At 39.3% G+C, this 27911-nt stretch overlaps 2 protein-coding genes across 8 annotated transcripts in view; one reads left to right on the top strand and one right to left on the bottom strand.

The window, feature by feature from the left end:
- Nucleotides 1-875, bottom strand: part of LOC140726352 (protein Hook homolog 3) — a 98110-nt gene extending 97235 nt beyond the window's left edge. For all 3 annotated transcript variants that reach the window (XM_073042616.1, XM_073042617.1, XM_073042615.1), the window contains exon 1: nucleotides 727-875. In XM_073042616.1, coding sequence (XP_072898717.1) covers nucleotides 727-771 — 45 coding nt within the window. In that variant the 5' untranslated portion in view covers nucleotides 772-875. The remainder of the gene's footprint in view (nucleotides 1-726) is intronic.
- Nucleotides 126-26243, top strand: rnf170 (ring finger protein 170). Of its 5 annotated transcripts, none has more exons than XM_073042620.1 (7): nucleotides 126-730; nucleotides 3471-3623; nucleotides 9532-9619; nucleotides 11597-11705; nucleotides 15207-15280; nucleotides 21464-21574; nucleotides 25602-26243. In XM_073042620.1, the coding sequence occupies exons 2-7, from the start codon at nucleotides 3487-3489 to the stop codon at nucleotides 25869-25871; spliced, it is 789 nt and encodes a 262-aa protein (XP_072898721.1). In that variant the 5' UTR covers nucleotides 126-730; nucleotides 3471-3486; the 3' UTR covers nucleotides 25872-26243. The 5 variants fall into 5 exon arrangements, with proteins under 5 accessions (XP_072898721.1, XP_072898724.1, XP_072898725.1 ...); XM_073042623.1 differs by lacking the exons at nucleotides 126-730; nucleotides 25602-26243 and adding exons at nucleotides 861-1065; nucleotides 24951-25576; XM_073042624.1 differs by lacking the exons at nucleotides 126-730; nucleotides 25602-26243 and adding exons at nucleotides 862-1065; nucleotides 22266-23099.
- Nucleotides 26244-27911: the final 1668 nt, after the last annotated feature.

The following is a 27911-nucleotide window of genomic DNA, read 5'->3' as shown; positions in this document are numbered from 1 at the left end:
AAACATAGCAATAATTGAAAGTATTTATTCAGACTGTATGGACAATGGCATTTAAAACCACCCAGTGTTAAGATGAAACTTAAGAGCTTTCAAAAGAAAATCAGGGAAGAATTTTTTAAAATTCACTACCAATATATTTATTGTCAATCCCAACTTGTCCTTTAGGTGATGATGAAATGCTGCAGAGCATGAAAGGAAAGGAAACGTAGTGAAAGAGGGAGGCTCAGATGAAGTAAAATATCAACACTGAAAGTTGGACCGAATTGTCAGTTCTGGTATTGTATATTCTGAAGCATGAAAAAAATCCAGGTGCAAGAGAAAGCGATATACTACAGTGAAGGCGCGGGAATAAGTTCAGTAAAAATACAAAAGAGAAACTGCTAACAATGGATTGGAAAACTGCGTTAAACAACGGCGGTGGAAAACTGTACATGCGCGTTATCAGCTGACACATCCCAAGTTATGACGGCGAAGCCGGTTGCCACACTCAGGCCTAGACCGCTGTCAGTCGGACGGCTACCAAGTCTACTGAACGTCGGGCCCTCAGACAGACCCACTCCCGGGACAAACACCGCTCCGCCGTACAAATGGCGGTGGTGTCATTAACCACAGGGACCGGCGACAAAGGCGCGGCCCTCTGTCCTCATTCCGAGGGGGTGACAAGAGGACACCGAGCACCGTGACCGCGGCTGTGGTCGCTTTTTCGGGATGAAACCGCGCCCTCACCCAGGTTAGCAGGCTCTCGCACAGCTCGATCCGATCCACGTTCATCGCTCGCACTCCTCCTTCGCTTGCGCCGCCGCCGACAACAAAGGAACCGCCGTTCAACCGTCCGAGGTTCCACAACGTCACCACATTCCAACCTCCTGCCGGCGACTGCGCCTGCGCACCGTGCGGTTGGGATCGAGGGTGGGGGGCACGTAGTACTGGTCGGCCGTCACCCCCCTTCCTGGTGCGACATGACTTAAGAAAACGGAAGGAAGGAAAGCGTTTGCGGCAGTAGCGAAAGAAACAACCGAGTAACCCTGAACGCGTCAGCGAAGTTGTTTGTGTTTTAACGGGCAGGTAATGAGGGACGGCCTGCTAGTCCTAAGCCTAACACCCTGATTATTTCCCTACTGTGCAGTTGTTTTCTGGCCTTAGAATAAGATTGCTTTAAAGTCTTCCAATTGTTTGTGCATGCATGTAAATAAAAACGCAGATCTGGAAATACTCAGCAGATCAGATATCTGTCGAAGGGGCACCAAAGTTAACATTTCGGGTTGCAGTGGTCACTAGTCGAAACGTTGACTGTTGCGCTTACCACTGGTATTGTATGGCCTGAATATTTTCAGTATTTCTCTCGTGGTTAAGAATTAGGCAATTAGAAGTTTCAGAATAAGACTTTGGATGGGGTGGGGTGTGATATAATGTTTTGGATACAGAATGTTTCTGTAACTCAAGGACAGAATTATAAAGTTTGAACTGAACTGGAAGTGAAACAGACTTTTTCCTGATGTTGAGTTAAATATCATTCTGGAAGGTCGTATATTGCATTCTAGTGGTAACTTCCTAAGAATATATTTAATTCAATATTTTCAGTACTCTTCTGAAGAAGTAGAATTAATTTTTTAGGATCCTCTTAATCCAGTTTATTGTTGGAGGTGCCAGTATTTCAAAATTTTGTTTAATATAAAGAACTGATTATTGCTTTAATGGTATATTGTCAACACTTAAGAATTTTAGTTACTTTAGTTACTTCCACCATCAGTAATCCATTGAATGGTTGTTCAATAAAATGTTAATACAAGTTTGTAGTTGGTCTAGATATGAATTTTCTGAGATAAAAACGGGTGAGATCTTAGAAAGTAAGCATTTATAGTTATTTAAGGGATATAATTGTTTTCTTGCTGCACTTTCTCTTTGTGTTTTAACCTCCTGTATTTTTTACATTCATTTATATAAACTTATCAATTTTTTTAATGTAAATTACTTCATGTTAAAATAGACCTGAGCTCCAGAGGCAACTTTACTAGTATCTATAGTAGATAGATCTCTTCCATTCATAGTTAGACATTCCTTCCCAATTATTGTAAATTTTTTTGTAGGGAAAAAAACTATTGCCCTCACATCTCATATGATGTAAGTGCTGGAGAGGCTGGTCCTGACTTACCTTGGTCTGCTGGTGAGATCTTCGTTGGACCCTCTACGGTTTGCCTACCAACCTCGTGGGAGTGGATGATGCCATCATCTACTTGTTGCAGAGAGCTCAATCCCACCTGGATGATGCTGGTGGCATCATGAGAATCACATTTTTTTTTATTTCTCTAGTGCCTTCAGTACAATCCAACCACTTCTGAGTGAGAAGCTGCAAAGGATGGGTGTAGACAAATCTTCTGTCTCCTGAATTACTGACTACCTGACAGATAGACCCTAGTTTGTGCGGCTGGGTAGTTTTCTGACTGAGATGGTGACTGGCACTGGAGTGCAACAAGGGATTGTCCTGTCTCCATTTTTGTTCACACTGTACAGTGGGGGGGGGGGCGGGGGGCGGGGGAATCTCTTGAAATCTTGGCTAGAGTTTGCCAGAATGCTTGTGGGAGACTCTGAAATCAGCTGGAAGAGGGTTCTGTGGTCTGATAAAATCAAAATTGAGCTTTTTGGCCATCAGACTAAACACTATGTTGGGGATAAGCCAAACCCCACACATTATCAAAAGCACACCATCCCTACCATGAAACATGGTGGTGGCTGCATCATGCTGTGGGCATGATGCAGCAGGCCCTGGAAAGCTTGTGAAGGTAGAGTGTAAAATGAATGCAGCAAAATACAGGGAAATCCTGGAGGAAAACCTAACGCAGTCTGCAAGAGAGCTATGACTTGGGAGAAGATTTGTTTTTCAGCAAGACAGTGATCCCAAGCATAAAGCCAAATCTACACAGGAATGGCTTATAAACAACAAAGTGAATGTCTTGGAGTGGCCAAGTCAAAGTTTAGACCTCAATCCGATTGAGAATTTGTAGCTGGACTTGAAAGGGTTGTTCACTCGAGGCTTGAGCAGTTTTATAAAGAAGAATGGGGGAAAATTGCAGTGTCCAGAAGCATGAAGCTGATAGAGGCCTAACCGCACAGACTCATGGCTGTAATTGCTGCCAAAGATGCATCTACTAAATACTGAGTGAAAGGGGTAAATTTGTAGAGACATGTTTTCACTTTGACATGATTCTTTTCTGTTGATCAGTGTCAAAAAAGTCAAATTAAATCCACTGTGATTGAATGTTGTAAAACAATAAAGCATGAAAACTTCCAAGGGAAGTGAATACTTTTTATAGGCACTGTATTTGGTAATTGTGGTAATAGAATAGCTGTTCTTATTTTACAAACGAAACACTTTTTCAGCTGATAAAGTTCCTGTAGTTGTCATGAATTTTAAATGTATATAGTACAAGGTATAATTTGCTCTGGGTGCTGATCATTTATGTTTTATTTAGGGATCTGTCATCTGGCATGGAACAGCATCCAGAGCATGCACTTGGAACAAGAACTGATGATGTTTCACTGATTGAAGGAATAAGCAATCAGGTTCTTCTGACTATAACAATCACCATTACGATGTTGGGCAGTTTGGTAACATTCCTGTATAGGTGAGAATAAATACTTTGATCTATTTAATTTTATCTTTGACACAATTTTAAATGCTGTGCATTACCAACTCTTGTAATACATTACAGATTTTGCCATATTATACAAATAGTTGCTGATTCTAGTGTGACAGGGTGCAATCAATGAAAGAACAAAAATTTAAATAAAGTGGTCTCCTTTTAAAATGGATTTAAAAGAAATAAAAATGGCAAAATGTCTCATAAGTTGAAAGAACATTTGAGAAAAATGGCAAATTAATTTTTTATTAGAAGACAAAAGACTGCAGATGCTGGAGTCTGGAACAAAATAGCACTGAGCAGATCAAGCAGCATCTGTCAAGGTAAAATAAATTGACATATCAGGTGGAGACATTGCATCTGAATTTTTTGCAGATGCTTTTTAATGACAATATGTGGAGAAAATCCATCACAACCAAGTGATGCAGTCACAATGACAAGTTTGTATGATTTCCATTATTTTTATGAGTATGTACGTTCATGATAGGCACTTTGTTTCAATTTTTTTATTGTTTAGGAACTAGTTTTCCCTGTTGGTTCAGCTATTCATCTTTCAAGAAAGATCTTGTCTTCTGCCTATATGTGTCTTTTCAATGTCACACTACATGCCAGTGAAATGGTTCTGAGACTCACTATTTTGTAATGCAAGCAACAAATATGTTGTGCACGATCATTCAATAAACAATCTATTTCAAAGGAATTTTGCCAAAATATTTCTTGGTATGAAGCATTTCAGTTGTAAGCTGAGACAGAATAGATAGGCAGCACATATTTTTCTTGGATCAGGAAAGACTAGGGGAGGACTTTGTAAATTATTACCGGTATATAGAATTGAGGAGCTTAAATATGGAAGGTAGTGAGAAACTTCCTCAAAATGGAAATATCTAAAATCATGTTTAAGGCAAAGAAGAAAAAAGTCAGAAGAGATCTGTGGAATTGTTTCCCCCAATCTGGAATACACTGCCTGAGAAGATGGAGGCAGGTATTCTTGCAACCTTTAGTGTCTGAATGAGCACTTCAGTGATAAAGGCATAAAAGGCTATGGATTAGTGGGCCAAAGGTGCATTTCTGAAAGTGAGTAGCTCGTACTTGGTAGTATAGCAATGTGGTGTGATTTACGGTAACTGAGGAAGGGAACTTAACCATATAATAAATGTATTTATCCCAGTTGAAGAAATTAATGATTTTAGATGTTAATTGCTTGTTTATATATTTAAATGAAAGAAAAAATTACTAACCAGTTAGTAATGGATATAGTAGTGATCGGATAGTTACCATTTTATTTTACAGTATTAAAATACAATTTTATTACATTTAGAATGTCATCAATATTTGGAAGAATTTGAGGGAATTAGCAGTAACAAGAAATGTATCATGATACAGGTTTTGGAAAGTATTTAAACATGGAAGGCTAACAAAATTTATATTTTAAACATTTTTGTGTGTGTATGTGAATATAATAAATAAAGTGGGATGATAGATAGATAGATAGATACTTTATTCATCCCCAAGGGGAAATTCAACATTTTTTCCAATGTCCCATACACTTATTGTAGCAAAACTAATTACATACAATACTTAACTCAGTAAAAATATGATATGCATCTAAAATCACCCTCTCAAAAAGCATTAATAAATAGCTTTTAAAAAGTTCTTAAGTAGTTTACTTAAATACATTGAGTCCTAACCCCGGCACTTTAACATATCTTACTCCTGGCGGTTGAATTGTAAAGCTGAATGGCACTGGGGAGTATTGATCTCTTCATCCTGTCTGAGGAGCATTGCATCGATAGCAACCTGTCGCTGAAACTGCTTCTCTGTCTCTGGATGGTGCAATGTAGAGGATGTTCAGGGTTTTCCATGATTGACCGTAGCCTACTCAGCGCCCTTCGCTCAGCTACCGATGTTAAACTGTCCAGTACTTTGCCCACGACAGAGCCCGCCTTCCTTACCAGCTTATTAAGACGTGAGGCGTCCTTCTTCTTAATGCTGCCTCCCCAACACGCCACCACAAAGAAGAGGGTGGTCTCCACAACTGACCTATAGAACATCTTCAGCATCTCACTACAAACATTGAATGACGCCAACCTTCTAAGGAAGTACAGTCGACTCTCTGCCTTCCTGCACAAGGCATCTGTGTTGGCAGTCCAGTCTAGCTTCTCGTCTAACTGCACTCCCAGATACTTGTAGGTCTTAACCTGCTCCACACATTCTCCATTAATGATCACTGGCTCCATATGAGGCCTAGATCTCCTAAAGTCCACCACCATCTCCTTGGTCTTGGTGATATTGAGACGCAGGTAGTTTGAGTTGCACCATATCACAAAGTCCTGTATCAGTTTCCTATACTCTTCCTCCTGTCCATTCCTGACACACCCCACTATGGCCGTGTCATCAGCGAACTTCTGCACATGGCAGGACTCCGAGTTATATTGGAAGTCTGATGTGTACAGGGTGAACAGGACCGGAGAGAGCACGGTCCCCTGCGGTGCTCCTGTGCTGCTGACCACCGTGTCAGACCTACAGTCTCCCAACCGCACATACTGAGGTCTATCTGTCAAGTAGTCCACTATCCAATCCACCATGTGAGTCTACCCCCATCTCCGTTAGTTTGTGCCTTAAGATCTTGGGCTGGATGGTGTTAAAGGCACTAGAGAAGTCCAGTAATGTAATCCTCACAGCACCACTGACCCCATCCAGGTGAGAGAGGGATTTGTGCAGCAAATACATGATAGCATCCTCCACTCCCACCTTCTCCTTATACGCAAACTGAAGAGGATCCCGGGCATGCCTGGTTTGTGGCCTCAGATTCTGTATTATCAGCCGCTCCATGGTCTTCATCACGTGCGACGTCAAGGCAACAGGTCTGAAGTCATTCAACTCCTTTGGTTGTGGTTTCTTCGGTACCGGGCCAATACAGGATGTTTTCCACTGTCTGGGTACTCTTCTCTGCTCCAGGCTCATGTTGAAGATGCGCTGTAGGGGTTCTCCCAGCTCAGTCGCACAGGCCCTCAGTAATCGTGAGGATACTCCATCCGGTCCAGCCGCCTTGCTGGTACAGATCTTCCTCAGTTGACCTTCCACCTGTGCAGCCGTAATCCTGGGCGTGGGCAAGGTCTCCTGTGAGTGGCTATTTTCCTGTGAGGGAAGTAAGAGGGAGCACGAGTAGAAAGACAAGCCTGGTGTGGAGTTCTGCGGTGAGGATGAGGTTGTGCTGTCGAACCTATTGAAGAAGTTGTTCAGCTGGTTCGTTTTCTCCACATCTCCGCTTATGTTTGCCCTCTGCTTTGCACCGCATCCGGTGATGATCTTCATCCCATCCCACACCTCCTTCATGCTTTTGTTCTAGCTTCCTCCTATACTGCTCCTTTGCCCCCCTTATCTGTACTCTGAGCTCCTTCTGAACTCTTTTAAGCTCCAACCGATCACCATCTTTAAAGGCCCTCTTCTTCTGATTTAGGAGGCCTTTGATGTGACTAGTGATCCAGGGCTTATTATTGGGATAGCAGCGAACGAGCTAAAGATTTTCATATGTTACATATAAAACAGCAAGAGAGTTAAACAAATTGTTAGACGATTTTAATGAACAGGGAAATACATAAAGGGAACAAATATGAAAAGGATAAATGTAAAATCTTTAAAATTCTTGTTGAGGATGTAGGGGCACAGTGATTACAGTCATATACTTTAAATTTCAATTTCATACTCAAATTTTTAGAAACTTTTTAAGGATGTAGGCAACGCTGACAAGTCCAGCACTTTTTGCTGTCTTTTATTGCCCTTGAAATTGCCACCTTCTGAACTGGTACTACTGTTCTGTTCTGTATGGATTTTTTAGGATTTAGCCTAGGCAATTGACCCTGCCTTATGCAACTGGATCCTGGACTTCCTGTCAGATCGCCAGTAGGTGGTAAGAGTGGGCTCTCTCACTTCCAACCATCTGACTCTCAATACAGGAGCCCCTCAGGGATGCGTACTGAGTCCCCTTCTTTACTCTCTGTATACCTATGACTGTATCGCCATCCACAGCTCTAATCTGCTAATTAAATTTGCCGATGACACTACATTGATTGGCCTAATCTCAAACAATAACAAGGTGGCCTACAGGGAAGAAGTCATCTCTCTGACACAGTGGTTTCAAGAAATCAACTTCTCTCTCAGTGTTGCTAAAACAAAGGAGCTGGTTGTGAATTACAGGAGGAATGGAGATGGGCTAACCCCTATTGACATCAATGGATCTGGGGGTAACAGCTTTAAGTTCCTCAGCATCCACATCACTGAGGACCTCGTGTGGTCTGTACACACCAGCTGTGTGGTGCAAAAGGCACAACAGTGCCTCTTTCACCTCAGATGGTTGAGGTTTGGTATGGGTCCCTAAGTCCTAAGAATTTTCTACAGGGGCACAATTGAGAGCATCCTGACTGGCTGCATCACTGCTTGACATGGGAACTGAGTATAGGAGTTGGGATGTTATGGTGAGGTTGTATAAGACATTGGTGAGGCCAAATTTGGAGTATTGTGCACAGTTCTGGTCACCTAAGTATAGGAAGGATATCAGTAAGATTGAAAGAGTGCAGAGAAGATTTACTAGGATGTGGCTGGGTCTTCAGGAGTTGAGTTACAAGGAAAGATTGAACAGGTTAGGACTTTATTCCTTAGAGCATAGAAGAATGAGGGGGGATTTGATAGAGGTTTACAAAATTATGAGGTTTTTAGACAGAGTAAATGCGAGTAGGGTCTTTCCACTTGTTTAAGAAAGATAAATACAAGAGGACATGGCTTTAGGGTGAAAGGGGAAAGGTTTAGGGGGAACCTTCACTCAGTGTGGTGGGAGTGTGGAAGGAGCTGCCATCTGACATGGTAAATGCGGGCGCACTCTTAGGTTTTAAGAATAAATTGGATAGATACGTGGATGGGAGAGGTCTAGAGGGTTATGGACTAGGTGCAGGTCAATGGGACTAGGGGAATAAAGTTTTGGCACAGACTAAAAGGGCTGAATGGCCTGTTCTCTGTGCTGTAGTGTTCTATGGTTCTATATTACATTGACCTATTTATTATAAATTACTATGATTGTAAATTTAGATGGAGACATAACAAAGATTTTTACTCATGTGTGTGAAGGATGTAAGAAATAAAGTCAATTATTCAATTCAAGGAATAGCAATTAATTTGAGTCAGGATGGTTTGTGACTTCAAGAGCAACCTGTATGTAGGTAGTGATGGTCCCATGTGCCTATTGCTTCTGTGCTTTGGATTGAGGACTGACATTGAATAGACTACAGTTAAATTAAAAAATGATTGTTTTAAAATTTAATTCAATAAATCTGGTTATTTTTGGACCTTATTTAGATTAAGAACCTATTGCATGACCCAAACCCATGAAATTTGTGTAACTTTCGATCTTCATGATTGATGTTTTTTTTAAAAGAAAATCTCTTTAATTCAGATTCACAATCCATCTAAATTAAAATCTGTTTAGACCGTAGGCATAGAAGCAGAATTTGGCCATTTGGCTCATCGAGTCTGCTCCACCATTCCATCATGGCTGATTTATTATCCCTCTCAACCCCATTCTCCTGCCTTCCTTCATAACATTTGGCGCCGCTACTAATCAAGAACCTGTCAACCTCTGCGGTGGTCTTTGCAGCCATCTGTGGCAAATCCACAGATACACCACTCTTTGACTAAAGAAATTCCTACTCCTCTCCATTTTAAAAGGACGTCCCAATATTCTGAGGCTGCACCCTCTGGTCCTAGTCTCCCCCACTATAGGAAACATCCACTCTCTCTAGACCATTCAATATTCGATGAGGTCATGTTGTTTGCAGGAATATTTAAAGTCTTTTTGTGATATTTTAATCGGGCTAGTTTTTTTTTTCATATACTCTTGTAGAAACGAGCAGCAAAACATCCACCCCGAGAATCAGGAACATGTAAGGGAGCTCCGACAACATCTCCAAGCTGAGGCTTTAAATTCCCAGGTAAGAGCTTTATTCAGAATTCAAGAATATTCAATGGCATTTCCAGTACAAAAGGGTAAAGGAGAAGAAATAATTGTTTCTCCGGATCCAATGCAGTAGAATAAGAAACACAATATGATGAAGAACACAATAAATATAAATACTTAATATAGCTTATATCCATTGATTGTATAAATGACGCTAGACACAGGAGTATTTATACATAAGTTGAGTCTGACAGGATGAGTAATAGTAATGGTATAGTAATAGTAATCAGCCTTACTGCTTGGGCAAAGTAATTATTTGAGCTTGGTGGTCCTGGCGTGAATGCTATGTAGCGTTCTCCCTGATGGGAGTGGGGCAGAGTCTGAGCAGGGTGGGTAGGACTCATAAATTTTTTCACCATTTTCACATTATATCATAGAAAACTATTTTGCAGCAAAATTGTTAACCATACCATGTTGTTAAAAATCTTTTATGCACCATGTGTTTGCAGTATGTTTGTAGATGCTTTAAACTGGCCTGCTCTGTCAATTTAAATAGATAAGACCTATCTCATTCTACTCAAAATAGTTTCGTTTTTCTCTTTCAAAAATCAGGTGCTATTATTGCTCTTGCCTATATGCAGATAGGGTGTTGATGAGGTGGTCACAACAAAGCAGAACTGACAAATATATGGCATTGGTGTGCATTTGAGTGCCTATTCCATATTTGTAGATGATGGAGAACCTATGGGTAGAACTCTGAGAAATTTGGAGGTGACTTGCCAAGTTGAGCAAAGTCATCACTAGCAGTAGGTTTGTAGCAATGACTGGCGTGTGAACCATTCAAGTATTGGCAAATAGTTGGATAATAGAGGAAAGACAAAGTGGAGAATAGCTTCATAATATAGTTAATTAAGAGTACAAAGAAAAGTGCACATGACTGTGATCATCTGGTTGTATTGCTGTAAGGTTAGAACAGAATCAAGTGTGATATCACTGGCATATGTAGTGAAATTTGTTAGCTTAGCAGTGGCAGTACAATGCAATATATGATGAATATAAATAAATAGTAAGTATATATGTATACGTGTGTGTGTGAATGTGTGTATATATATCTCAAAATCAAGAAACAAATGATAAGATGTTAATATCTCTTGTGCCAATGGGTCATGTGCACTTGCACAAGACTGCCTTGGTGTTGGGCGTGGCACAGAATTGACACCCAGGGGTTTTCAAGTGGGCACCCACCTTCCTCAATGTTTCATCGATTAGCCCACTACATCTCCAGAAGGCTCAATGGTGATTTGTGGCATTCCTACCTTGATGCTATTTTGGAGCCCAGGAGAGGTCTTTTTGTTCAATCTGAAGCTATGACTGCTTTTTTTTCCACTGGGTTTTTTTTCTAAGTTTATATTTAAATTATATTTAATTTATTTTTAAATTATATTTAAATTAAAAATAGTGTTAAAACAGAAATAATGAAAAAGTTAGTATTCATGAGTTCTATGTTCATTTAGAAATCGGATGGCAGAAGGAAAGAAGCAGATCCTTAATCACTGAATATTTGCCTTAAGGCTTCTGTACATCCTTCCTAACATTAACAATGGAAGAGGGCATTAAGGACCCCCATTACCCAGGTAGATAAAGCAGTAATGAAACATTAGAAAATTGGCTTTTTGAATAGTGCTTGGAGGCAATAAAAAATTTTACTGATCTTAGCAAGGAAAAAGATTACAAATTGATATTGATTGAAGTTCATTTCTTGAGACTTTACACCAATTTTGAAAGCATTGACCCTAAGCAAAGAACAATGTAGTCTGCAAGAATATTGGCAAAGTTTTAACCCTTAAAACCTGCTGTTGCAAGATCTGATTCTAACATTGCAAACACTTAGAGTGAACTATGTAGAATGATGCAGTGATTGACTTCCAAAATAATACTATCAAAATATATTATGTAAAAATCTAGATCTTGAACATCAAATTTACTAAATGGGCATTGTCTTATATTACAGAATGGATTTGAAAGCAATCGTCACCAGTTCTACACTGATACGTCCTGTCCAATTTGCTTACAGCTGGCTGTATTCCCTGTTGAAACCAACTGTGGCCACCTTTTTTGTGGTATGTGATTATTGCCTTGAAATAGATGAGAGCAAAAAGAGTTTTCAAGTACTTGGGTTAGATTTTTTTATTTGAACTTCAGCCCCTTGGTTGGCAGCTGATCTAGGGGAAGAAAAACTAATTTCAAACTATCTTGTGGCTATACTTGCTCATGGGGAAGGCTTCGGGACTAAACCCCCAAGGAAAAATCGGGAGTTGGAGTCCCTAAGGAGTCCAGCGTTGAGTTGAACACTGACTGGCAACTCCGACAATGCCACGGGTCCAAACTATATTGGTTTCTGCCATTCCTTTGGATTAATCTTCTGCATGGAAGGGGGGAGTCTGCTGCATGGGTAACACCTCACTCCTCATATAGTACTGCCCCGGCTTGCGTATGATATAGACAGATAGTACGCAATATCCATGAGGTTCAAAAAAGCTGGATGAACTGCTGACCTGCTGAGTTCATCCAGGGTTTTTGTACGTCTTGATTTGACCACAGCATCTGCAGTGTACTTTGTGTTTACTATGCAATATCCATGGTTGGCCCCGACCAACGGAGGGCCTCGTACAAGGGGACGGCATCCACTTACTGATCAAGTTTAGCTTGATCTGAAACTCAGAAATGTGGAAGGAGGGGTTTAAATTTTCATTACTCTCAGTATTAGTGGGCTTAAGTGGATCACTGGAGAACATTATCCATCGTTTCAGATTGTTCTATGCTTCTAAGCTTGCTGGATAAATATTTAGTTAGACATATTGCATTTGTCTGTTGGAGGGGTTGAAATGTGTTTTCTTTAATGTGTGAAGTATTAATAAGGGTAATAATTTAAAGCTTATTGTGGATCAGTACATGGAATTACAATGTGTGGCTAATACAAAGACGGTTATCTCAAGGGCAGGATTTGACCGCTGGCTGGTCTGTGGTTTAAATGTTTCAGAAAAGATGGGGAGGCAGGTAAGAGGTGGAGGAGATGGCATTGCTAATCAGGGATATTATCACAGCTGCAGAAAGAGAGGATGTCATGGTGGGATCATCTACTGAGTCAGTGTTGATAGGTCAGAAATAGGAAAGGATCCTATTGTCATCGATGGAACTGTAGTTAAGTTCCTTGGTATACATATCACTAAGGATCTCACCTGGACTGCACGTACTGGCTGTATGGTGAAAAAAGCACAGCAGCGCCTCTTTTACCTTTGACAGCTGAAGAAGTTCAGCATGAGTCCCCAGATCCTCAGGACTTTATACAGGGGCACCAGCAAGAGCATCCTAACTGGCTGTTTAACAGTCTGGGGATAGTACTACCTTCAATCGCAGGGCACTGCAGAGAGTGATGTGGACAGCCTAGTCCATCTGTGGATGTGAACTTTCCTCTATTCCATAACACAGAGGAGCAGATTTAGGGCATTTGGCCATCAAGTCTGCTCTGCCATTCAATCAAGGCCGATCCTTTTTTTCAGCCCAGTTCCCTGGCCTTCTCCCGGTAACCCTTGATACCATGTCTAATGAACAACCTATTAAGTTCTGCTTTAAATACACCCAATGACCTGGCCTCAACAGCTACCTATGGGTATAAATTTCACAAACTTACCAGCCTCTGGCTAAAGAAATTTCTCCACAACTCTGTTTTAAATGACACCCCTCTATCCTGAGGTGGTGCCCTCTTGTCCTAGACTCTTCCCCCCCCCCCCCCCCCCCCTCCGGCTATGGGAAAAATCCTTTCCACATCCACTTTGTCTAGGCCTTTCAACATTCAAAATGTTTCCATGAGATCCCCCCTCATCCTTCTAAATTCCAGCAAGTACAGACTCAGAGCCATCAAACATTCCTCGTTAAGTAACCCTTTCATTCCTGGTATCATCCTTGGGAACCTCCTCTGAACCCTCTCCAATGCCAGCACATCTTTTCTTAGATGAGGAGCCCAAAACTGTTCACAATACTCAAGGTGAGGCCTCACCAGTGCCTTATAAAGTAGGCTCATCCAGAAAGTCATGAGGCATGGGATCCATAGAAACTTGCCTGCATAGATTCAGAATCGGCTTGCCCACAGGGTGGTGGTAGATGGAATGTATTCTGCCTGAAGGTCAATGATGAGTACTGTTCCACGAGGTTCTTTCGTGGGGACCGTCCCTCTGCGATTTTTATAAATGAGTTTGATAAGGAATTGAAAAGGTATGTTACTGAGTTTGCAGATGGCATTAGCATTGCTGGGGTTGTGGAGAGTGTAAAAGATTGTTGTGGCTTGTAGAGGGATATAAACAGGATGCAGAGCTCAGCAGAGAAATAGCGGATGACGTTCAGTCCAGAAAAGTGTGAGGTAATACACATTGGAAGATTGAACTTGAAGACAGAGTAGAAGGTTAATAGCAGGATTCTTCAGAGTGTAGAGGATCAGAGGGATCTTGGGATGCACTTCTATAGATCCCTCAAGGTTGCCATGCTAGTTGATAGGGTGGTTAAGTAGGCCTTTATTAGTCAGAGGATTGAGTTCCAGAGCTGTGAGGTAATGTTCCAGTTTTATAAAGCTCTGGATCATTTCTGGTTCCCTCATTAGGAAATATATCGATGCTTTAGAGAGCGTGCAGAGAAGATTTACCAGAATGCTGCCTAGATTTGTGAATGTGTCTTATGAGGGAAGGTCAAGCAAGCTAGGGCTTTTCTCTTTGGAGTGAAGGAGAATAAGAGGCAACATGACGGCGGTGTATAAAGTTGAGAAGCATCAACAGCCAATGCTTTTATCCCCCCACAGGGTAACAATGACCAATGCCAGAGCCAATCAGTTCAAGATGAGTGAACAAAAGTTTAGGGGAGATGTTTGTAGATTCCCCCCTCCACCCACCAAGAGTGGTAGATGTGTGGAACTCACTGCCAAAGATGGCGGTAGAGCTGATACATTAGGGACATTTAAGAGACTCATAGTTAGGCACATGGATGTAGGAAGAATGGCTCCCCCTCACCTCTCCTCTTCTTTTCACCTGCCTATCACCTTAACCTAGTGTTCCTCCTCCTTCCCTTTCTCCTGTGGTCTACTCTCTATCAGATTTCTCCATTCCAGTCCTGTACTTTTTCTACCCGTCAACTCTCTGCTTTACTTCCTTTCCCACCCACTTAGCTTCACCTAACACTTTCTAGCTTGTATTCTTTCCTTTCCTTCCCCTCCCACACACCTTTTACTGGTTTCTTCGCCCTTCATTTCCATACATGATGCTTAACCTGCTGATTTTGTGTGTTATTCTGGATTTCCAGCATCTTTAGAATATTGTGTGTTTATGGTAGTCTTTAATAGTTTGCTGCTGCTTGAAAATGGTTTTAAGGTCAATAAAAAGTGATAACATTGAATCATTGGCAATTGGCCCCTCCTAAGGCTAGAATTCAAGTTAATAAAACTTCGCACAGAAGAGGAAAACATTTGCAGGACAAACATCATATGACTTATTTTTATACTAAAATAGATTATGTGAATTGGTCAAAGTAGTCACGAAACAAATTTATTTTACAATCAATCTTTTTTTTCTCCTTAGGATCCTGCATTGTTGCATATTGGAAATATGGAACTTGGTTGGGAGCTGTAAATTGCCCCATTTGTAGGCAAATGGTAAGGTAAAAGAAGACATGGATTTTTTTCTAGATTCATTCACGGGATAGAAATGTCATTGGCAAAAATAGCATTTTATCCTATCCCAAAATTATTTTGAGAAGTTTTCAAAGGTACATTTAATGTCAGAGAAATGTGTACAATATACATCCTGAAATGCTTTTTCTTCACAAACATCCATGAAAACAGAGGAATGCCCCAAAGAATAAACTGCAGTTAAGTGTTAGAACCCCAAAGTTCCCCCTCCTGCACGTAAGCAACAGCAAGCGACAATCCCCCTCCCCCCACTGTCAAAACAAAAGCAGTGGCACCCACCACCAAGCATTCAAGCATGAGCAAAGCAACAGTGAAGACACAGACTTGCAGTACTCCAAAGACTACATTGTTCACCTGGCATTCGACATACTACAGGCTCTCCCTCCCTAATAAGGGGTGTCTCTGTTTCACAGCAAGAGGGGAGATATAACAAACAGCTCGCTGGTTTATGATGTTAAAAGTCTGTTGTGTCACTATTTTTGAGCTCTGTGCCCAAAGACCTTTGGTCTCTGAGCACACAGCCATAAATCTTCCAACTCCCCCGATGACACACACATCTCCTGCCGTGATGCCGACCTTCGATCTGCCCGTCTACAGAGCCCCAAGATCCTAGGTGAGCCGAACCCTTGGCGTGCTGAACAACGGCCAGTTGTGAAACCCCAAGAGCTGGTCCCATTCCCACAAAGAACCGTAGTCAGCATGTAACTCCAGGTCAGGGTCTTCAAAAGAACCCTGAAAGAGAAAAATAGAGATATTAAAGATCGAAATAGAGCTGTTTCCAAAGATGCAAGCAAAGGAGTTGCTGTTAGGCGCCATTAACCCTCCTATGCTCTGCCTTGAATAGCGGAGATGGCGATGAGCTTATTGAATTACAACAATATGGCTGACAAATATACTCATTATTATTCAATGGAGAGTATTGAAAGCTTTGAATTCCCCAAGTGTGAATATTCCCTAGATCTTGTTGTGTCTCATCAGACTGCTTTGTTATCTGAGTAGTTTCAAACTGAGGTCATTGTCAAAGCTCTTCCAGCTCCCATGACCATTTCTTTGTTGCCCTTTCTTCTGGTGCCTTGTTCTTTAATCTCTGCCTATACGCAAAGTAGGAGGAGGACAGACAGATGACCAGATTTAGCAAAATGCAGTGGAGAGATGGAACGGTAGGCACTCTTGATGGTCGTGTAGCAGTGGTCAAGTGCATTGGGTCCTCTGGTGCTGCAAGTGATGTGCTGATGATAGCTATGATCATCAGTAAATGGCCAGATGGTTGAACGTCTAATGGAGAAAAGGTCACTAAAGATGGATCCATTTATTTATGATGCCAGAATTTTTAAACATTTAAATTTATTTATTGTACATTGAAACATGCTGTGAAATGTGTCATTTATGTTGATAACCAACACAACTAAGGAGGCCTGGGGCAGCGAGAAGTTTTGTTTTTGTCAAGGAACTGATTATGGATTTGAGGAAGGTTAAGTCGAGGGAACACGCACACCAATCTTCGTTGGGGGTCAGCCGTGAAAAAGATGAGTAATTTCAAGTTCCTGAGTTGTCAACACTTCTGAAGATCTATCCTGGGCCCCACAAGTTGGTACGATCATAAAGAAGGAACACCAGTGGCTATATTTCATTAGGAATTGGAGATTTGGTGTGTCAACAAAGACTAACAAGTTTCTACAGCTGTGCTGTGACAATCATTCTAACAGGTTGCATCATTGTCTTGTATGGAAAAGCCAATGCACAAGATTGGTAAAAGCTTCAGAGGGTTGCAACTTCAGCCAGCAAAAACATAGGCACTAGCCCCCCCAGCATTGAGGACATCTTCAAAAGGCAATACCTAAAACAAACAGCATCCATCACCCAGGATGTGCTCTTATTACCACCATCAGAGGAGGTATAGGAGCCTAAAGTCACACTCAGCATCTTAGGAACAACTTCTTCCCCTCTGCCAACAGATTTCAGAACACTTCCTCACTACTTTTACTCTCTTTTTGCAAATGGTGTTTTGCAAAGGAAGCCTGTAGTTTCTGGCTTTGTCTTCCCTTTTTCAACAAAGAGTTAAATTGTAACTTTCCAATGTATTGGAACCTTGTCTACATCTGGAGAGTTTTGGAAAACTAAATGGATCAACTGAAGTTGCTCAAAGGCCGCAGGATGGCATTGCTGATTTGCCATTTTCTTGAATTTCCCCCTCCTTTCCAATTCCTAATTTGCAGTCATTTTTGAGATTATATCATTTATAGTGGAGATTTGAACAAAATATTTATCTCCTATCTCTTGGCACTTTTAATTATTCATACGCACAACAATGCTTGTTTTGTTAACTCTTCAAGATGTATGTAGAAATCCATTTCATCGGTTTTTATATTTCTAACCAGTTTTATCTTGTATGTTGTTTTTCCATTCATTATTAATCTTTTAGTCATTCTTTCTGTTTATTATGTCCAGTCTTCTGACTTGCCATCTGTCTTTGAACAATACTTTTTCTTTTATGTTTATACTCTTTAGCAACTTTATTTACTCAACTACAAATGTACAAATTATTTGTTAATTAAAAACAAATAATTGAAAGACATTAAACCATTAAAAAATTACCGTAGATTTCGCACTACAGAGCACACCTGATTAAAAGCCGCTGGTCTAATTTTAGAAAGAAAATCAATTTTGTACTTGTACAGGCCGCACCGGATTTTAGGCTGCAGGTGTCCCACGTTGTAATATGAGATATTTACACAGAAAGATATTACACGTGAGGATTTTTTAACTTTTAATTAAATCCATATGGTAACAAACAAATACATATTGCAAATGCTTTTTTTCGAACCGTGCCTGTAATACGGCTACTTTTAAATATACATACGTATCGGTAACACACAAATTACGTTGCATATACATTCCAATATCTCCTAGCGACTGGTAAAAATATATATACTGCAGCCTACCAGGAAAAGTTATTGATCGCCTTTAACTTAAAAGCAGCGTTTTGGCTCGGCTAATGGGCTCCCCCCCCACCTTCCCGTTTATCGCAAACCGGTATTTCCCACAAGACGCGGCGAAACCGGATGTGACGTCTAGCATTCCGGGCTGTAGTACAGAAAACATACTAACAAATGAATTACTAAGCGAAAATATTATAAACTAAATAACTGCCATAAAGGCAGCACAATGCTTTTCTTCGAGTGTTTTCCATGTTGATGAGGGTGAGTACAAATGACTGATTTACAATAATTTAATTGTGAAAGTGCGCTTGATTTATCGTACAATTTCATTGGACCTCAGTGAACTACTCATCAATTTTATTGGTCTACTGTTACGAGGCAAAATGTTTTAGGCGGCATGAAAAAAAATCATGCATTAGCCGCACCGTAGTAAAGGCCGCAGTGTTCAAAGCTGATCAAAATGTGGGAAAAAAGTAGCGGCTTAAAATCCGGAATCTACGGTAAGCCATTTTCCCTTTTGCCTCCAAATCATTTGGCCTAGAATCATCATTTGATACTATAAAGTGTCTTTCCTGGCATGGGATGAAAGAGCCATAAATTGAGCCCCATCATTGACCTCCATGTGAAGTACAGAAATGAAATTCTGTGAAGTATGTGGCACTATATGTGAATGTATATGTGTGTGTGTAATATATGTATGTTGTCAGTTATTTAATCCTGACAAAGAAGATCCAAATCATTGTTTGCACCTCTTCTCTGTTTAACACATAATATTAAATTTGCACTCTTATCATAGTCTGTTAATACGGATATTTTCAAAACCTAAAACCTACTTGAAATATTATAACCTGTCCTTTGCTATTTATTGAGGATTCATTTTTTGTTTCAGATTGTTCCTTTGTGCATAGTTTACAGACCATTTAAACAATTTATAGGTAAAGTGGATTCCATTTAATTAGGCCATTGGTTGATTGGTGAGCCGCTTATTTAGGACACTATGCAGCCCAACTGGGACAAGAGACTTGTTGAACAGTTTCTAACTAGCATCAGTTACGCACATTTGTGTGGCTGTTAGACACTACACTGTGTGTAGAGCAAACAGGTTTAAATAGCAGCAGTTCCATGTGTTTTTGTTCAAAAAGTGACTGTTGTCATTGACAGTTGGAGAGAAATGAGCAGTCAGATAATTGAAGAACTGTGGTTTCAAGCATTCAGGCATGGAGATGCCAGAAATGACCAGGAGTGAAAATGAAACTATTTCACTACTTCAAGTTAGGCCCTACGAAGAATTTGGAGATGTCAACAATCATCTTTAATGTTTGGAAGATGCAATCACTGTATAAAGGCAGTCCGTTACTTGCACTGGGTTTGTGCTGATTTTGTTCATTTACAGTTAATCAAAGAACATGGCAGGGTATGAATTCCTCCATTGATAATTATTAGGGTCTAAGTTGAGGTATTGGTAGTGTTCTAATTTGTTCTGTATTTCATTTAAACAAGTAAGTTGTTACACAGTAACGCAGTAGTTTGGCTTTTTTTTAACTATTTCTAATTGGGGCATCCACTTAATTGGGCCAAAATGTATTGGTCCTGATGTGTCCCAATGAACCAGAATTCACTGTATTCACAAGTTAGATCAAAACAAAATTCAGACAACTTGTATCCAGTTCTCATTGCTTATGTCCACATAATCCTATTTATCTCTACTATTTGCAGTTATGCTATGTAGATTGTGCGTTTAAAGCAAATTGGCATCGCAAAGATCAAAGTATGTATACTATATACAGCCTTGACATTCATCTCCTTACAGACATCCGCAAAGAAACCCAATACTGTCAAACACCAAAATGTGCAGAAAATAAATTATGCAAGCAATAAAACTAAGCAAATACATCCGGAATTGAAGTTCACGAAAGCCAGTCATCTCTGCAACCAGTTCAGGAGCCCATTAGTTACAGGGCACAGCCTCAGTTCAGTGCAGAGACGAGTAAATCTCGCGGAGTAGCTGAACCAGCCCTGACACCCCAACCTCTTCAATCCATCCCAGTGTTTAAATCATCCAAACCTCTGTCATTCCTGCTCTCAGACCTAGGCTCTGCTGCTTCTATTCAACCCATATACCTGGTGTTATTCACAGATTGTTTGTTCCATTTGTTTTTTTTTGAATAATTCAATATATCAGACCTAATTTACATATTCATTAAAACGCTGATGCAAAACATGCAATGCCTTTGGAATAGTATCATTTTTGTTTACTTGTTAGGAAGGCTATGTGAACATCTCTAATGTTATATCGGATCATAATAGATTAATTATAGTTCTTCCTTATTGCATCCTTTCAGTGTCTTGGAAGTATGTATGCATTTCCTCCCTGCCATTTTTGGGAAGTTAAATTTGGTGACTTAAAATTTGGTTTGATTATCCTTATATTTGTGCCTTTTAATTAAGTGAAGTGTAGTTTCTCAGAGTCCAGTCCAACTATACAGTTGTATACAACCGGCAAGATTTTATAGGGGAAAAAGTTGGAATAGAATAGCAGTTGAGTTGACTTTATTCCAAACTGTCTCAGAGATGCTATTGCTAGTAGTCCTCGGTAACTGATTCTTGAATACTCACTTGCGTGCTTTGCATTATATGCCATTTTAAATAACACACACACACACACACACACACACACACACACACACACACACACACACACACACACACACACACACACACACACACACACACACACACACACACACACACACACACACACACACACACACACACACACACACACACACACACACACACACACACACACACACACACACACACTCTCTCTCCCTCTCTCCCTCTCTCCCTCTCTCCCTCTCTCCCTCTCTCCCTCTCTCCCTCTCTCCCTCTCTCCCTCTCTCCCCCTCCCCCTCTCCCTCTCATGACCTCTTATAAATCCTGAACTTCGCTTAGTTTGCAGTATGCGGACACTGTATACACCTCCAGGATACTGTTTAATTTGATGGAAACCTCCCATCTTAATATAATTGTGAACACCGTAAGTTTAAAGTTTGAAAAGACATTGCGTGTTCCAAGTAATTATATGAAGTCATACTTTGAGTTAACTTCTGTCAGTTAAAATCAATTAATTTCTTAATTTATTTTAATATGTATGCTTTATGTACCAGGAAAAAGTCACTATTGATTTGAATTATCTTGTGAGCAGGTCACCTTGTTGTTTCCATTGTTCACAATGAATGACCAACATCCAGAGTCTACACAAATTATTCAAGATGTAAATGATTATAACAGAAGATTTTCTGGTCAGCCCAGATCTGTAAGTATGCTAGAAAGTTGTGATGTAAAACAATGAAAAAAAATTAATATCGGTAAACATAATGAGGAAGAAAGCTAGCTAACAATTTTTCTTCAATCAAATTAATATTTTATACTTTATTAGCTCTCCATCTCTTATGCAACATAGTTGTGCATCTTCCCTCTTCTAAATTTCACCCTACTTTCCAAAACACAACCTTTTAAAATCTTTCCTCTTCATATTTGGCAATGAGCTTATTTAGTTATTCTGAAATCTGAAGATTCCTTCTATTTCCAATTTTATGTGGCATTCTTGGCTTTGAGATCTTTCCATGTCAGTTATTACCTATACAGGTGTTTCTCTCCCCCCCCCCCCCCACAAAGGTGAAACCTATGAAACCTTTCTTAAGCCGAAATGGTGTAAAGCGAAGAACCATTAATTTATATGGGAAAAATTTTCATAAAAGCGAAAATCCTCTTTGTAATGCAAAAACAGATTACTAATGTAGGTCTTTTGTAAAAGCGAATTGGCGTAAAGCAAACATTCATAAAGCAGGGGTCACCTGTATCAACAGTATGTTATGAATCAGCCCCCTCTAACTCAGGCTACGTCCACACTAGACCGGATAATTTTGAAAACGCTGCTTTTGCGTAAAAACGATAGGCATCCACACCAGGTGTTTTTGAAAATGCCTCCGTCCACATTAAAACAGGTATTTGGGCGAATATTCACCTACTGGGCATGCGCAGGACACATCTACAGAAAACAAGCGACATGTTTGGTGTCGAATCTCGCCGTGAAAGACTTGGTGCGCGTTTGTCCAGTTACAGACTAGAAAAACTTGGAAGGAAATTGCCAAAGGATGGACAGCTGTTGGCTCTCGTGCAGGAGGACTTAAAACTAAAACAACAAATACTGGAGTGTATGGAGGCAACTGACAGGGAATTCACGGACAGTATGACCCAGCTGACGACGAAAATTGAAAAACTGACTAATTCTGTTGCAGAGGGATTTGCAATGATGAGGAATATGATGGCTCCCCCCTGAGTACTTTTCACCGCCACAATACCAGCCTCACAGCCACTACAATAGCTACACATATCGACACAGAGACCCCTGCGCGACCCCACCAACATCTTCCCCACTCCCACAGAGGGGTCACCCTGGAAACCTTTCCTACAGCTGTAGTCTCTTCACCGATGAAAGTGACGACAGCGACAACTAAATGCAATAAGGCTTGTTAGTGGGCAAAAGTGAAATTTGGTGTTACCTCATTTGTTTGCCTTTACTTTTGCCTTGTCTTTCTGTATTATTTTGCTGTTTTTAACATGTGCAATAAAACGAGTTACTGGGCAAAAGTGATTTTATTTTTACCTGAGTAAAAGTGAAACTTACAATTTTCCATTTTTTGGCCTTAACATTTTCACGTCTATGCCAAACATAAGCTACTACTTTAAAAATGACATTTTGGAAGTAGTGACAATTGTATCTATTGAATGTTTGCACAAGCAATACATTAATAAAGCACCTTGTTAAATGTATAAAACATGTCTGCATCAGTGTTATCTTGTATTTCCATACAATGCTACATTAGGCTGTTAAACATCTATTGACAGAGAGATACTTGCATAAATAGGTAAACCACCTTCATACAAGCAAGGACAGAAAACAAGGCAAAGTGAGTATACTTATTTATTCAGTAAGTTATGGAGTCAAAGTATTTGGTGAGTACATTTCTAACTCTTCTGGCTTCAGTCTCGTTGCCAGTCTGTTCTGAAATTGTTAGGTTGTGTGGGGCGTTGAAATTCTCTGTCATACTGCAAAGCTGCAGTAACATTCTGCTCAGGGACAGTCTCCTAAAGCCATCCGCCATTGTTGTGGTGTTGGAGGTTACGTTCAAGAAAACAATGAAATGCTGCACTGCCACCACGTCATGACTGTTTTTAAAAAGCTTTGGTTACCCCGTACACACTACACCACCTAATCGTTTTTTTCAGATTTACGCACAGAGCATTTTAGAAAAGCTCCGTTTCTCGGGGAGGAAAACGCTGTTTCAGTGTGGACGGAGGGTCAAAACGAAGAGAAAGGGCTTCGGTTAGATTTATCCGGTCTAGTGTGGACGTAGCCTCGGACGATCACTTTGATTAAGTCAAGTTTACTTGGATACATTTTAACTTTTTTCACACTTTGCTGATTTTCTGCTCGATCTATGCAAATACTAATGATAATGGTATTATAGCAAGTTTAATATTAAATAAAATATCCTGAAATGTGTATCATTCCCCAAAATAGCTATGAAAAATTACGTGCCATAACTTGGATGAGCTAGTAATTTGCAATATGACAGACAAAATTGTTTGTCATATTTCACAGCCTTCCCTACCAACACCAGCTTGTGAAATCTTTTCTCAAATCATGGGTACTTAAATTACTTTGAACACTGGCCATTCACTGAATTGCATGCTCCAGTGATCAACCTGTTTTATCAAGCTTTTTTTTAGTTCTAAGTGACAGTTTGACCTCTAGAAATTAGGTGAATGAATGCACATTATTTCATTCTGCTATTGTGACTAAAAAGGACAAAATCCACTCAAACATCTAATCACTTTCTTCCCTTTTTATTAATATCGCTGGTCATATTTTCTCCACTTGCCTTTATGTCCAAGCTTGTATGATTCAGTTATTTTTGGAGCCAGTATAATTTGGGCAGACTCGGAGAGGGTTTGGACAAGAAAACATTCCAAATCTGGCCATAGAGTGGTAGAACAGTGACTGAGATTTATCAGAGATCTCTAACAGGTTATTTTTAAGATATTTTCTATTGCTTAGCAATAAATGTGATCAGTTTTTCATTCTGTTAATTTCATGCATCAAACTAATTGTAACAGACTTTAAAGCTTTTGTCTGCACAGTATATTTCGTAATAATTTATCTTATATTCCCTTATATTCAGATAAGATGCAGAATTACAGAGTCTCCAGTAATGCTGTTTTGTTCTAGATATGTTCTTGCATATTTTATTTTTCAAAAAGCAATCTTGGAAAAACACTACACTGTAAACAAAAAATTGTTGGTTAAAAATTATTTTGTACTAATCATTTGGGAAAATAAAACAGGCATTTTCCTAGCAAATTCTGCATCTCAGGCTGATTTAACTAAGAGAAACATTTAATATTTCCTTTCAGAGACTCTCCTTTAGACTAAAAGATCTCCAACTTGAAGCATTAAATGTTTCTCTTCCCCCAATTGCTGCCGGACCTACTGAATGTTTCCAGTATTTTCTGTTATTTCAGATTTATTTTCTGTAATTTTATTTGCAATTAGAGCTTATTTATTTTGACTAATTATTGTTAGTACTGTTACTTTGAATGAGACTACAATACCAACCACCTTTTAGTTTTGTATCCCATCCTGGCCAAACTCCATCCTCCCCAGCTACAACACTTTTGAATCACCAGCAATTACCCAGAGGGAGGCACTAGAGGGTAAAGTATTGTTTGACTTCTGTTGTGAAATTCGATAGACTTTGCTTATTAAATCCTTGTTTAATTATTCCAAAATTCTGAAGAATTTGTAAACAATCTTTTTCCACATTCTTGTCCCTGCTGCAGCCACACTCCACCCACCCAAAACAATTTTATTTTTACTTTCCTGTTAATATATTTTAATGGATAACCCATTCCACTTGGCAAGTCCTTGGAACAACTTAACCTTTCAACTCAAAGCATGCTTCAGCTCTTTGAAGGTTTACTTGATAGTTTTAAACCAAACTTACATAAAATTTTATAAGAAAAACCTTCGGGCAAATAGTTTAAAAGTAGTTGCCTTGCGCAGTCCAGTCAGTTTTAAACAGATGGTTCAATTCCATTCAATATCATCAAGTTATAAACGTTAAAACTTAATATTTAGACTTTGAGGCATGTTCCTCAATTCTCTCATTTTTAGCTTTGAGCTATTCTTACTTTTGCATGATTGACTTGCACAAAAAGTGTCATCTTTGCACATTACTTGTAACATTTTAAAAATGAGTAATTAAATTTTGTTGCAGCTTATGGATCGCATAATGGATCTACCCACGTTACTGCGCCATGCCTTCACAGAACTGTTTTCCATCAGTGGTCTTTTCTGGATGTTTCGAATACGAATTTTCCTTTGCCTGGCGGGTGCCTTATTTTACTTAGCATCACCACTGGACTTTATTCCTGAGGCTTTCTTTGGAATTCTAGGATTTCTGGATGACCTTTTTGTTATTTTTCTACTTCTCATCTATATTTCCATTATGTATCGGGAGGCAGTGACTCAAAGATTAAATAGATGAAATGTTCCTATTAAAATGATTGCAACTAAGTTAAAATGCATGTTTTTCTGTAAAGGACTTGCTACTTACGATGAGCAGGTTATTCTGTTGCAAACTAATGCAAGTCTAATTGAAATAGCTAAGGAAATATGAAGCTCTATTATACTAAACAGAATCACTGAGAACTGGAGATCATTGAATGAGATATAATTAAGGTGTCAATTTGGGGCCTATAGTCATTTTTTGTTAATGTGAGATTTGGTTACATGAAAACTCAATTGGTAGGAAATTGTAGTTAGATTTCTTGTTTTCACCTTGTATATAAAAACGAGAATTGAATATTGTATGTACAGTTAGGAATTTTAATATTAAAGTGAAAGCCATTATTGTAAATAGCAGTGTGTTTTTGTACCTGTTTTCTACAAAGTTTTATTTTATTAGATACTGTTGCAATAATTTTGGATTTCAGCCATGTAGCAAACTGAACAATTGGCTTATTAAAAATATTGATTTGTACTTAAATTAAATCACCAGTCTTTCTCTAGAAAGCACTATTTTCATAACCTAATCCTCACGAATAAAGATATGCATGCATTGGAGATGCTTAACTGTGAAACAGTTGAAAGATGGGGTACAGTAGTTATGGAGATTGACATGAGAAATGGTATAATAGTATGCTGAATTTAGGGTATTATTTACCCTATGGTTGTTAAGAGTGGGAGATTTAAGCTTTGAAGATAAAGATGGCAAATTGATTTATTATTCTAACATGAAATGTAATGAAAAACTTGTTTTGCATGCCATCTTTACAAACTAAATCACTGACATTACATTGAAGTACAAGGTAAAGCAATAATGATGCAGAATGATGTTACAGTACTGAAGTGCAGTGCAGGTAGACAGCACAAGGCCACAATGATGTAGGTTCCATCTTATGTTACTAGGGAACCATTCAATAGTGTTCCAACAGCAGGATAGAAGCTGACTTTGAGCCTGTTTGTATGTGCTTTCACACTTTTGTATCTGGTGTCCAATGGGAGGGCAGGAAAGAGTACAGGTTAGTGAAGTACTCTACCTTCCTGAACTTAACTAATAAATGTAGGGATCTAATCTTACAAATTGCAGTAATGATAAATTACTGCTATTAATATTTTAGCTTTGAATTGGAAAAACAGCTCAATCCAGATAGCAATGAAGCCTTGGCAAGACTTACAAAGACAATGTACAATAACATCTGAGCAAAGCTATAGTTCCTCTGGTCTTTAGATGCAGGTGCAATGAAAGGAGAATTCAAAAATCCCTTAATCTCTCCCAGCTCTAGGATTCCATCCCCAAGCAATGTTTAGCTGTACTTTTTCCTATCTGGTGCACTGCATTCAAAAGCCAGTATAGTTTCCACATCCTTGGAGAAACTGGTGTACAGAGGACCTTTGTCCAGTCTTTAGGATCAACTTTAATATTTCCTACTGTAACAAGGAGTAATGCAAGTGTCTTTCATTTGTGAAAACTCAAATTTCATAATATAATGATACAGGCAGAAGAATTAAGTCCTAGCTGTAACTTTTAGTTCTACTTTCTCCATTAATACAGCTTGACAGTAATTAGTTTTACTATTACTGTAACAGCTGCCACTACCCATATAACCTGGCTCTCAAAGATACTCCCTTCTATCCATCCCCTGCTTCTAACAGTTTGCTGCAACAGGAAAATTTAACGTTTCAAATCAAAGGTCCTTGTTTTTCTTCAAAAGATGCTGCCTGACTTGTGCTATTTAATTTCATTTTATTTCAGATTTGCAGCCTTTGCAATTTTACATTTTATTCACATGCAGGACATAAGCTTTAGAATAGGAAAACATTTCAGCATGTATTAAAATGCCTCAAAACTAGCTGGCAAATACCAATGTTCTATAAAATATTAGAAATTCATATTACAGATTATATAGAAACACCCTTGCACTTTGTTAAAGATTTTGTGCGTATTTCTAATAATGATAAATCCTTTGGCGAGTATTGTTAATAACTACTTTGCTATAAAGGTTAATGCAAGTAAAATAATACA

This window comes from Hemitrygon akajei, chromosome 4 (assembly GCF_048418815.1).
Source record: "Hemitrygon akajei chromosome 4, sHemAka1.3, whole genome shotgun sequence".
In the NCBI taxonomy this organism is placed as follows: Eukaryota; Metazoa; Chordata; class Chondrichthyes; order Myliobatiformes; family Dasyatidae; genus Hemitrygon; species Hemitrygon akajei.
Note: the sequence above shows the minus strand (reverse complement) of the source record. Positions and strands in the feature narration are given on the sequence as shown.

Coding starts and splice junctions, on each gene's coding strand:
- rnf170 (XM_073042620.1), top strand. CDS start 3,487: ATGGAACAGCATCCAGAGCATGCACTTGGAACAAGAACTGATGATGTT. Junction 15,281..21,463: donor GCCCCATTTGTAGGCAAATG/GTAAGGTAAAAG, acceptor TCTTGTGAGCAG/GTCACCTTGTTGTTTCCATT. Junction 21,575..25,601: donor TTTCTGGTCAGCCCAGATCT/GTAAGTATGCTA, acceptor ATTTTGTTGCAG/CTTATGGATCGCATAATGGA.